This window comes from Pseudophryne corroboree, chromosome 6, assembly GCF_028390025.1.
Source record: "Pseudophryne corroboree isolate aPseCor3 chromosome 6, aPseCor3.hap2, whole genome shotgun sequence".
NCBI lineage: Eukaryota > Metazoa > Chordata > Amphibia > Anura > Myobatrachidae > Pseudophryne > Pseudophryne corroboree.
Window position 1 is genome coordinate 46,736,308 of NC_086449.1, and position 13,093 is coordinate 46,749,400.

Here is a 13,093-nt window from a genome sequence, read left to right on the forward strand (position 1 = left end):
TTTTTCTTGAAGCTACCACATTCATGAACACCATATATGTGTTATGAACTCGCCAAAAGAATAGAAACTTGTCCTACTATACTTTCTGCCAGCCTTCAATAAATCAAACATTCCTTCAAGACTCATCTGTTAATGCTTGACTACTCATTACGAATGCCTTATTTGTACCTACTGCCTATCAGTACCTCCTGTGTCTTGTATGAATGGGCAGGGTCCTCTTCACCTTATGTCTCACTGCTATCCTTCTCATAGGACATGTATTCATGATGACACCCCTCTATCTGACCGCTCACACACATGGATTTTTATCGATATCCATGCTAGCTGATATTGTTTCACTGTTTGTATTTCGTATCTTATTATGTATTCCATATCTGCAAGATAACTGTCTGGTACCAAGAATCTGCGGGCCTTAGAAATAAATGATGACTGTGATAATATTGATGATGATAATGTTCACTCAGGGTTGAGCTTGTACTACCACCAGCGATGTAAGACCTGGCGGCATCCCAGTACTGGTAGGCACATTCCACCTGGAAAAGTGGCAATTATAGGCGAGAAGACCCGCTGGTGAGATCTACATGTCTCAACCCTGGGTGTACACAGGTCACTGCCAGAAAACCTTTAGGAGACATAGATCCCTCACGAAAAACCTACAGTTATAACACCAACATCGTCAGTGAGTAACTTGTACCAGGGTTTGAGTACCCACAAGTCATCTTACATCAAACGGGAGCATTTGCACTTAGTAGGTGGACAACTTGGGACGCATTTGTGTCATAACACCCATACTCTACTTTGGGCATATCTGCATGGTTTTTCCAACCCCCATCTCAGGACCTATGGCCAAGTCACCAGGGCAAAAGATGCACATTATGAATTGACGTATCCACACACGTTGCATGTTCCATGGGTAGAAAAAGTTGCAACTTGCATCTATGTTCAACTCTGAATGAGGTCTGTAATGCTAAGGTAATATTAGCAAGCTACATGTTGCAGACTGTTGGTTCTTAGGAGAATATTAACTATTCCATGAGTGTCCAAAGTTTGCTTTGTGTATGCTGTACTTTAAAAGTGTTTCTAACATTCAACCATAACAAATGCATGCACACCATTGTGTGTACACAGGGGGAAAATAACAGAACGCTGAAGTAAGTGCGATGGCCTATAAACCTCAAGGATGGGACAGGTTGTGTGTAAAATGTCATTTATATTGTGGTTTTCATTTTAGGTTTGTGATGTGGCGCCATATTGATCAGCCTTCTGTGTGCAGGTGATGATATAGCAGCGATATGTACAGTAGACACATACCAGCGGATGAGCCATACTATGAACAGCTCAGTTACTTAAGCAGTGGTGTTGGTTTATTGCAAAATAACGGGTACAGACGTACTCACTGTTACATGCACACTGGTGATGGAGCAGAGATTGAGCCTAGTGGGGTTTCATACAATTCCCCATCCAGGGTATGTATACTGCAAATGGCTAGCTGTGCCGAGATGCTGGGACAGCTTCACATGCAGGAGTCAATCAGATCTCTCATAGAAGCTACTCTTATACTCTTCACAGTCTCAAGATGGCCCCTGCACATGCAAAGTAGAGATCTTGGTGGCCACCTTGGGATAGGGCATTAAGCCCTCCTGGAGAACAGGAAGACTGCAGTCTGTGCAGTAGCACACTCCTCTTTCAACACCTTCAGCTGTGTAGAGGCGGGGATTAGGTGTATCTTCAGGTTTAGAGTAGGTGGTTGGTTTGTGATCTGCCTCTTTGTTTCCTGAATTTCTCTCCCTTCAATTGCATATATGCAAATCAGTTTGCAGCTTAGCCATTATCATCGTAATGATCTAATGTGTGCACTATCTGCCTGCCTGGTTAACTTATATGATTAAGTGAATGGTAATCAACATATAGTGATATGTCTTGTGCAGGTGAGGTGGGTAGTCAAACAGTGAATATGTCACTGTATGTTTCACACACACTGCAACCCCAAACACTCTCCCCCCCCCTTTATCTGCAACAGTCCCAGCTTGCTCTGGCTCTCAGTAAATGATCAAAAATCCTGTGCCTGAGAGGTGGTGTGGCCATGCTGGGGCATCAGTGAGAACAGAGCGACAGACACTAAAACCCTTTTTACACCTCCACTAAAAACCCAGATTTTTCCTGTGATAACCCGGGTGTGGCTCGGTGTAAAAGGGTTGACCAGGGTCCAGTTACCCAGGAATCCAACCTTGCTAGCTTGCAGGTTGGTTCTGGGAAGGCCCCGGGTCATGGTGCAGTGTAAATGGGTTAGCCGGGTTGATGCATCCCGGGACCCGTTCACTGCCAAGAGAATAGTCGGCACTTGGAGATTACTTCATCTCCAAGTGTTGCCTCTGCACATGTCAGTGGTGACATCACCAACCCAGCAGTTAGCAGGGTCAGTCCACTGCCTGAAAAGGGTCTTTGACGGGTCGAACCCGGGAATCACCCAGGTGCGCCCCGTCATTTTAGTATAAAAGTGGTATAACAGGGTGGAGGGTTGGATGTGGTCTAGGCCCCATAGCAGCTGCACCAACTATAGCCCTTGAGTCTCTCAACTCTTATTAAGACACTTGGCCCATGAAGATGTTGTCAAGTGATTGGCCATCTTCCATCACTTACTGTACGTACTGTAGGTATTTATATATAGATATATAGTGTTCAAATGTAATGATTATTTATTATGGATTCGTAGTACTCATTATGAATTTTGTGCTGTCATCAGCCTCTAGAATGTTTAACAATTTTGTTCATTTTTTAAATCAAAAAAGTCTGGCACATCAGTGACAGTATAGCCTTTAAATATAAATTATTTTATGTGACATAGTATTAAACATGATAAATAATACATTTAAAGATGTGATTGGTACAGAGGAACAGTGCTACTCTTCTACAAACAAGCATTGTTTAATCATCTGGCTTGTATATCCCCTGATACGCTCATCTTCCCCGATCTTCCAGGATATACAATATTTTATATAGTGGTTACCAGATACCATACTTGGGAATGTTACGTCGCTATCAGACAGTTATGTAATACAATACAGATGACTTGGCTTGGTTAAAGTTTTCCTAGTAACACTGCTGAGGTGTGGAAATGTCTTCCCCTCTCGGAACCTCTTCTTACAGTACATATATTTTGTTTAAGTTTATAGCCATAAATTCGATGAGGAGATAAAGATGGCTCGCAAAAAAACACAGCATCATCTTCTCTGAATCATAACTTTGTTTTTATCCACCAGATGCTAGGTGCTGGGTTACGGCATCACAAGGAGATTCACTTTTTGGATTTTGGGATGATGAGGCTGGGTCTGTCAGTGGTAACCTGTGGGTGATAATATAGACAATGATCTTCTATGGTAGTTAATTACGTGGAGTAACCAAAATGTCAAACTTCAGAAAAAAAAATCTGATTGCACAAGAGAAAATGTTAATTTATTCTTTGTAAACATGCTACTTTCTGCCCAACTGGTAGAACATCCATGGTCCACATCATGGAATCCAGCAATTTGCTTATTAGTAACGGCCGCATCTCCAAGCACAAAAGTCTGGAATCGTTTGAAAGAACAAAGGATGTGGAGAATGCGTCGGTTGCTTCAACAGATATTCAGTCCAACCCGAAGACTTTCTAACTTCTCCAGGCTATCATGCTTGGAGAAACCACGGATACTGATACTGGTCTTCACGTCCAGGACCCCTATGAGTTTACAAAACGTACTTATTTTTCCTGCAGTATTCTTTTTTTTCTTTAATAGTTTTTATTGAACTTTATGAATAACAACCATAACAAAAGAGCAAGAAAAAGACAACAGTATAGTAGACATAACATCTGCGGTGAAGTCGTTCAAATAAAATAAAGGGGGGGTGGAGAGCCAAACATGTCAACATGTATATCATACATCATAGTCAAGTACAACACATCGACTTAAGTACGTAAAGTTAGGGAGCCCATTATAAGAGGCCAGTGTGGACGAACTCCAAAACAAGATAAAGCTAAAAGCTATGTATCTAAAGGAGGCGAGTCAAGATTGTCAATAGTAATATATTGAGTATGTGCCCAAGATGAATTGCACCGCTTTACATAATCAGACCATTTCAGCCATTTATTAGAAATAAGAGAGCTGGACGGGGAAAATAAGCTACTAGTTGTCTCAAAGATATGATGTTTGTGGATTTTAGTTTTAATAGTTATAATGTCTGGAATCTTCGCTGAGTTCCAGAGTTGTGCTATGGAAGCTTTGAGGCTATCAGAATATGTCCCAACAAATATTTGTCTGAGATAGCCACATGTAATCGGCAGTAGTGAAATAGAGCTAAGAGGGGATTCAAGGATATAGCATAACCTAACACATCAGAGATTAAAACAAAGACCTCTCTCCAAAGGGGTTGTAAGATCGGGCATGACCAAAAAACGTGCATAATGTTCTCTATATGCCCACATCCTCTCCAACAGTAGGGAGAGACGTTCGTCCATATTTTATGAAGACTATCTGGGGTAAGACATGCCCTATGGATCAATTTAAAAAACATTTCCGAATGACTAACACATCTTGACATTTTAAAACATGAGTGATAAATACTCGACCACATCTCCTCAGTAAAGACTTTGGGCAAATCTTTCTCCCATCTACCTTGGGAAACAAAAGTATGAGTCATCATTTCTGAAATTAGATATCTATACCATTTGGAGATATTACCTTGACTATGTTTAGTGCAAATAAGGAGAGGGAGCATTTTAGGAAGGCAGGTAGGTGCTGACAGATTGGGGCAGTACCTGCAGTATTCTTTAATCATCGTATCCTACAGGCATCATCATTTTTAAAAAGTCAAATTAAAAGTTTTCATGTTAGTTGAAAGTGAATACAATTTAATTTTTTTTTTTTTTTGCATTGACAACTCATTCTTGTAAAAGGATCTTTATACATACATATTTTTTTTAATGTTTCTATGTTGATACATCCTTTAGGGTCCAAACTAATGATAAGTCATCGAGAGTGCTGTCTATATGGTCTAATATACACGGATTCTGCTCCCAACCAGCAACAGTAATTGAGGAGGACACCAATGTAAGTATTTTTTATTGGTCACAGGAGTGCCGGCTATATTACCATTATAAACTGTAGTACAATTATATATGAAGGCTAGTTAAATACAATCCATACTAATGACTCTCTCATGATTTGGGGTTCCTTAATTACGTGTGCAACCTTGTATAGCATGTAAACACAATGGTTGAAATCCCCCCTATTCTGCATAATGATTGTGCACCCAAGTGGAATGGGGGGAGTTGCAGATAATTTTGACAAATATTTTTATATCTGTAAATTAACCTTTTTGGGGGTAATTGTTTATGCATCAACACGTTTTTCTGTTACTCACTTTTGCATTTGTATTCACTCTTTCCAAGGATGGGTTAAAGGTCTTCCTGTTGGGTCTGGAACTCTCGGACCCTAGAGTAAGACAATTGAAGAAAATAAGCCCATTTAAATTTTAAGTAGCATTGTAGCTAGATTTCCTTGTCCCACCATGATCCCATCTGAACACAATAAAAAAAGAACTAAAAAAATTAAATAAAAGTTTATAGGAAGTCACAATTACATTGGAACAGTGGTCTCAGGAGATGTTCTGAATCAGTGGTGGAAAACTCCAAGCCACCCTATGCAGTGGTTTATACCATATTAGACAAATCTTGTGACCTCCCTCTTGGGTTATATTGGAGGGGAGGTCCAAATGGTAAGTGCACAGGGCGTGGCACCTCAATTTGTGTCACCTAGACCCAGCCCCCTACGACATAACAATGCAAATCTTGTCATCAAGTCACGATCACGTCATTAGGGATGTTGATGGTTCTCTGCTCTCCCAGAAGATCCCAGTGAGTCTCTTAGACATTCTGAGACACTAGAGAAGTGCAGTTACTACTACACACACTATTTGGATGTAGATAAAGAGATCTGATGGATTTCCTGCTATTTTAGGCATAATAAAGTAATGTGTGTTTGTTTAGACTCTTAAAGACGTTAGCAGATTTCCCACCTTGTATGCTGTTGGGAAATTCAGGATTCCTGATGTTGCTTTCATAGGTGTGCTGCTCACTTTCATACTCATACCGCTGTAGTTCTGGCTCCACCAAACTGTGTGGGTGAGAGGTGGGAGAAGTTCAGATAAATTATTTTTTACACGCTGTGGACAAAGCTCATGTTTATGGTATGAGATGAATGTATTTTTTGTTGGGTAATTAGATGACCACTTGATTATTATAGCCCAGGAGTTGCAGGGATTCTGTACCGTGGGGGTTCCTATGACTTTTACCAGATATAATTACACATATCATTCAGCACTGAGCAGAGAATGTTTATTCACGTCAGTCCCTGCCCCAGGTGAGCTTGCAATCTAATTTTCCTACTATAGGCGCACAAACATGCACGCTACAGAAAAGAGAACATATAGAGACCATGAAAACTGAATGCACATATGCAAAGAACCAACTACTGTGAAATTCCATTTGCGTACTAATTAATGCATGTTATATTTTAGTAAATATGTGTTAACTGCAGATATATTTGTAATATAGGTGTTAGCTGTTTATGTACTGTAATTATGATCTTCTAATAATGATGTTCTGACAGCGGACATGTTTAATTGCTTATATTTGCTGCACATGAAGAGGTGAATGTAATAATATTCTATATTTCTAACATTCTAACATTCCGCATGCCAAGAGGCAGAAAAAGTATCACTCTAAGGGGAACAGGTATAAAGCCTTCTCCAGGTTAATACATCTACCCCACAGCCTGAAAAAGGACAGTTTGTAGCTGATTGGTTGGCACTTTATCTCTCTCTAAGGTTTGATACATTTCCCCCTATCTCCGTGTGGGAGGTTGAATAATAATAATAATAATAATTATTATTATTATTATTATTATTAACAATCATTTATATATTATTTTATACTGTGTCCAACTAAGAATATTTGTGCCTCAAAGAAAAAAAGCATTTTGGAGCCATTTAAAAATGTCTACACAGTGAATATAACAGCCATTTTCTTTTTGAAAATAAATGATGAAGTATTACAGTTTACGCACTGAAATCTTATCCCACTGATCTTATAAGACCCAACAGTAAATCTCAATCAGTAACAATTGCTTAACTCCGAGCCAGCTGCAGGTTTCCAAACACAAAATCGGGTAAATAAGCATTTTAACACACTTGTTGTGTCAATTAGATGAGACAAAAGAGGCAACCGACATTCCACAGCTTTTCATTTTGATAATATTTGGAGACACATCGGCTAAAAAGGAGATGGTCCAAATCCTACTACTTAGAGGGACAAATAGAGGTGGGGCAGCAGAGACATTTCATGCAGTGCGAATGGGCCGGAAATGCGCATGCACACGCGCGGGCAATGACGCAACCAGCGACAAGTGTGATTGCAGCGGCAATTGCAAGAAGACGGACAGGCGGGAGGTGTTCCAGGGCGGATACTCACCATTTTACAGGCGTGGTGAGTCCAGCGCAGGCATGTCGAGGCGTTTGGAGGGCAGATGTCTGACGTCAGGACTGGGACCTTCATCGTTGGATCCGTCGCAGTGGCCTGGGTGAGTAACTACAGCCGTGGTCTTGTTTTACGTGAAACTTTTTTTTAGCATAGCAGGGCTGCACAAGCATTCGCAGCCCTGCTATGCTAAAATACACTCACCCATAGGCGGAGTCAGGTTGATCGTACGAGCTGCAAAAAGTTGCTACATGCAATCAACTCGGAATGACCCCCATTGCACTTGTCTCCATCTATAGCCACCCATGCTTAGGGAAACAAGTTGCGAGACCACCTACCATGCCTGGCCAAGACGTCACAACTGGACAAAAAGTGCCATGCACAAGAAATCGTATTATGGCTCTACACAATGACGTACATACAATGGGTGCAGGGTGTGTGTGCACACAGAGGGAGCCACACTGTTTACCCTACACCCATATGTAGCTATATATACCTCTCGGCTATCTCTGCAGTCCCAAGTTGGCCGGTGGCCTGGCACTACAGAGCAGCAGAAATCACCAGGAAAATGGCATGGTGGACATTTTCCCAGTGATTTGCTCATGCACAGTGAGAAGAAGTCTCCAGGAGCAAGGCACAGGCACCATATTCCCAAAGATCTGGGCAAAGCCAGAGTCTACTCCACTGGTAGAGAGGATGAGGCCTGCACAGAGCCTGCACACAGGTCCTCTCCTCCCTTAAACCACCCCTGACTTTGCTAACTTACCTAGACAGCGTCCTTGAACCTAAAATTATTCAATCAAAATATTGGTCCTCTCTGACTGGTGAACCACTCAGATGCTGGGTTACGATTATGAATTAGCAACGTCTTGCCAAAGGCTGTGCAGGTCCCCTCATCAATCACCTTGCTTTCATATCTCTGTACCAGTGTGTTGTAGGAACTTCAGACTTTGAGCACTAAAGGTGAAGGTTCCTGACAAACACATTGATTGTGTCAATTTAGCTAATTATGGCATAAAATAAATATCTACATATTTGGCTGTAGAATTCTCCAATCATTTAGCATTAAATAATATACAAAATCTAAGAAATCTTAGATGGCCTAGGGGGAGATGTTCTGTATCAAACCTGCTAAAGAGGATAGTTGAAGAAGTTGCCGATAGCAACCAATTAGCTTGTAGCTGTCATTTTTTAGAATGTACATGATAAGAGAGAGCTCAAAGCTGATTGGTCCTTCTCAGAAGGCTTTAAATGTCTCACCCTATGTCTTAAACGGCTGAGGGAAGCTAACATTGTGAAACATGGACACTTACTAGACTTTGTCTGAGTGCGTGCGACGTCTGCGTAAGAAGACAGACAACATCAAAATAATAATTAGAAGAACAAAGAGACCCACAGTCACTCCAGCAATGACCCCGGCTTTGCTGATTGCCGTCTGGCACCGATTTCCTGTGTACCAGTACTGGTCTGAAATCTCACAACTGTTGAAATAAAAAGAAGAAAAGTATAAAGGAAGGAGTCAACTACTGAAAGATAGTAATAGTAATATTTGTGCATAAGGTATACTATGCCATATCATGGGGCCACTACCACCCATTTTTATAATCTCCAAGCTCCAATTGCACTATTAAAGTCCACTAAGGATGAAAACGATTTACAACGCCAACCTCATCACAGTCCAACCACCTCCAGCCATCTCTGGTTGCTGCCTCACCTCTACTCTGGTCACTTTCTTCCATGCCTGCCTCCAAGATTTCTCCCACCGTAACCCCACCTCTGGAATGTACTCTCTCACCACGTCTTCTTAGACACAGCTTTTCACTAAAGCCTACCAGACCTTCGCTTAAATCCTTTCTCACTCCCTCCTCCTTCCCACACAACTTGTCTCCTCCCTATTGTCCCTCCATCTGTTTACCCCTCCACCAGTAGAACGTAAGCTTTTGGGTAGGGCCCTCTTCCAACTCATTCTTCCCTTGCTCAAACTTTACCACCAGTGCTCCTTGTCTCTTGTCTTCTTCTCCACCTCGGCAAGCTGACTCCTACGTTGGGTCCAGGGTCACTGAGAGCTGTTGTTCCCTGTGACTCACCACAGCCTACTGTCTCTAGTTATAGTGTATTGACCTACCCCCTGTTCCCTTGTACTTGTCTCTCCTTGTCTGCAATGTTTGTATTTAGGCTTTGTACTCACTGTTGTACATTGTGCAGTACATATGAAGATAAGATGCAGAAGGTTGGATGAGGGCATGTGCAAGGCTGAGAGAATAAGATGTTGGCGGTCAAGGAGAGCAGATTAAACATGGACCAGAAGACACATGAGTACAACTAGTTCTGGTCTTCTTCTAAGCTCCATGTTAGAACCTTGCTCCTCTTGCAGTGTTTTAGTGTTGCATGCACTAAATAAATGTTGTGAGACTCAATTAAGGCCACATACAGTATGTGGCTGCAAAAAAGAGATTTGTAATGCTTTAGAGGTGGTAAAAGAAGGAACTTAGGAAGGAGGACATGAGGACCCTAGGTATATAAACACGTGCATGGGTGGAAATATAAGACGTGATGGGCACAGAAGATGCTGAGGTCACAGTGGTTCCTGAGATGTCATGATAACGAAGTTGTGAAGAGGTGACAAGAAAGGCACTTACTAGCAATGGGGTCCCTTTTGTGTGAGAGAACATTGTCCTTTGTTGCAGTCCACAAAATGGTTGTTTAATCTACTGCAGTTTGACGCGCACACGAGATCGGTTGTTTCATTTACAGCTTCATAATATTGAGTAACATTTTCACTAATATCAAGGGAATCAGCACACAACTCTAGGGAGACAAAACATATGATTAAAGTAAATATCCTACAGGTCCATGTAGCGTGGTCAGTGTGCTGTCAGGTGTAAGCCACTTGTCACCCTTTCTCACCAGCTTGTGTACAGCTGCTGTTACTGTGCCTAAGTTTATGTGTACACTGTATGTGGATGCATAGTAATATACACTGCTCAAAAAAAATAAAGGGAACACTAAAATAACACATCCTAGATCTGAATGAATGAAATATTCTTATTAAATACTTTGTTCTTTACATAGTTGAATGTGCTGACAACACAATCACACAAAAATTATCAATGGAAATCAAATTTATTAACCCATGGAGGTCTGGATTTGGAGTCACACTCAAAATTAAACTGGAAAAACACATTATAAGATGATCCAACTTTGATGTAATGTCCTTAAAATAAGTCAAAATGAGGCTCAGTAGTGTGTGTGGCCTCCACGTGCTTGTATGACCTCCCTACAACGCCTGGGCCTGCTCCTGATGAGGTGGCGGATGGTCTCCTGAGGAATCTCCTCCCAGACCTGGACTAAAGCATCCGCCAACTCTTGGACAGTCTGTGGTGCAACGTGGCGTTGGTGGATGGAGCAGGACATGATGTCCCAGATGTGCTCAATTGGATTCAGGTCTGCGGAACGGGCGGGCCAGTCCATAGCATCAATGCCTTCATCTTGCAGGAACTGCTGACACACTCCAGCCACATGAGGTCTAGCATTGTCTTGCATTAGGAGGAACCCAGGGCCAACCGCACCAGCATATGGTCTCACAAGGGGTCTGAGGATCTCATCTTGGTACCTAATGGCAGTCAGGCTACCTCTGGTGAGCACATGGAGGGCTGTGCCGCCCCCCAAAGAAATGCCACCCCACACCATTACTGACCCACTGCCAAACCGGTCATGCTGGAGGATGTTGCAGGCAGTAGAACATTCTCCTTGGCGTCTCCAGACTCTGTCACGTCTGTCACATGTGCTCAGTGAGAACCTGCTTTAATCTGTGAAGAACACAGGGCGCCAGTGGCGAAATTGCCAATCTTGGTGTTCTCTGGCAAATGCCAAACATCCTGCATGGTGTTGGGCTATAAGCACAACCCCCACCACCCTCATGGAGTCTGTTTCTGATCGTTTGAGTAGACACATGCACATTTGTGGCTTGCTGGAGGTCATTTTGCAGGGCTCTGGTAGTGCTCCTCCTGTTCCTCCTTACACAAAGGCGGAGGTAGAGGTCCTGCTGCCGGGTTGTTGCCCTACTACGGCCTCCTCCACGTCTCCTGATGTACTGGCCTGTCTCCTGGTAGCGCCTCCATGCTCTGAACACTACGCTGATAGACACAGCAAACCTTCTTGCCACAGCTCGCATTGATGTGCCATCCTGGATGAGCTGCACTACCTGAGCCACTTGTGTGGGCTGTAGACTCCGTCTCATGCTACCACTAGAGTGAAAGCACCGCCAGCTTTCAAAAGTGACCAAAACATCAGCCAGAAAGCATAGGAGCTGAGAAGTGGTCTGTGTTCACCACCTGCAGAACAACTTTTTTATTGGGGGTATCTTAACTTTTTTATTGGGGGTATCTTGCTAATTGCCTATAATTTCCAATGTTGTCTATTTCATTTGCACAACAGCATGTGAAATTGATTGTCAATCAGTGTAGCTTCCTAAGTGGACATTTTGATTTCACAGAAGTGTGATTGACTTGGAGTTACATTGTGTTGTTTAAGTGTTACCTTTATTTTTTTGAGCAGTATATATTTACAGAGGGAGCGGGTGCATACAGCATGTTGGCGCCTAAATGAGATATTGAAGTCTGGAACACAAGAAATGGGTTTTTCTCAACGACAAAAATGTTACATAAGAATATAGGAAAACTGCTGATGCTGACTTAGAAAGTAACAAACCCTGGAAGTAATGTGGATTAAAAAATATGACTAAAAGTGATAGCCTGATTATCACTGATATGGAATGAGGGTACAATTCCAATGACTCATTCATGAGCTAAAGTCAGAGACTTTCCATCTAAGATGTTAATTAAACTGTATTAATGAGACTGGTATGTATACGGTTTCTACAAGTTTTGAGCTGTAACAAATAAAGTTAGTAAAAAAAAAAAGTCCTAAAGACAAACATCTGGAAGAGCAGAGATTGGTTAGGTAGGAAACCAGCCATGTCCCGTAACAGTGCACCAGCATTTTCCAGTACTTCCCGGGTTCCACCTAATTCCAGCTTATTTCTGAGTCACATAAGGTGTTATTGATTTCAGAAGATTTTGTATATACTATAACAAATTGAGATTTTTTTTTGCCACTTTTTTTTCCTTGTGCTTGTAACATTTGGAGAATGAATCAAATGTTAGATCTGGATATAATGTAACTATTGTGGAATTGCAGTGTTTGCAACAAATAAAGGTTATGAAGTAGGGGAAAAAAGTGTATAAAAATACAAAAAAAACTTTTTTTTTAAATGCCTCTTTTTTATGCTTTATTTTTTGTTTTTAAAACAAACTGTATTTTTTACTGGCATTTCAAATTAAAAAGTCTGCTATAAAAATTAGAAACTGTGATTTTTTTTTTTATTGCCTACAGTGTCTCCAAGACGGGATATAATTTGAAATTGACAATTTGTAAGCTTATTTGTGAATCCACATTTCTTTCAGGATCTTATTTCTAAGTCAGGGCTCAAGTACCAATTTTTTTTTTTTGTTATATTGTACAACGTTGTATATATTCTTAAGTTTCACTAGGTGAGGTCTCTTTTGTTCTGTAAGAGATTGT

General features: G+C 41.4%; 1 protein-coding gene across 1 annotated transcript in view; it reads right to left on the reverse strand.

Moving 5' to 3' along the window:
• Positions 1 to 2,837: 2,837 nt before the first annotated feature.
• The window catches only part of LOC134934228 (mucin-2-like), a 50,601-nt gene continuing 40,345 nt past the window's right edge, over positions 2,838 to 13,093 (reverse strand). Inside the window, exons 7-11 of the mRNA XM_063929712.1 lie at positions 10,150 to 10,318; positions 8,824 to 8,991; positions 6,052 to 6,149; positions 5,398 to 5,468; positions 2,838 to 3,343 (exon numbers count right to left, since the gene is read on the reverse strand). Of these exons, the coding sequence (XP_063785782.1) occupies positions 3,296 to 3,343; positions 5,398 to 5,468; positions 6,052 to 6,149; positions 8,824 to 8,991; positions 10,150 to 10,318 (554 nt within the window). The 3' untranslated portion in view covers positions 2,838 to 3,295. The remainder of the gene's footprint in view (positions 3,344 to 5,397; positions 5,469 to 6,051; positions 6,150 to 8,823; positions 8,992 to 10,149; positions 10,319 to 13,093) is intronic.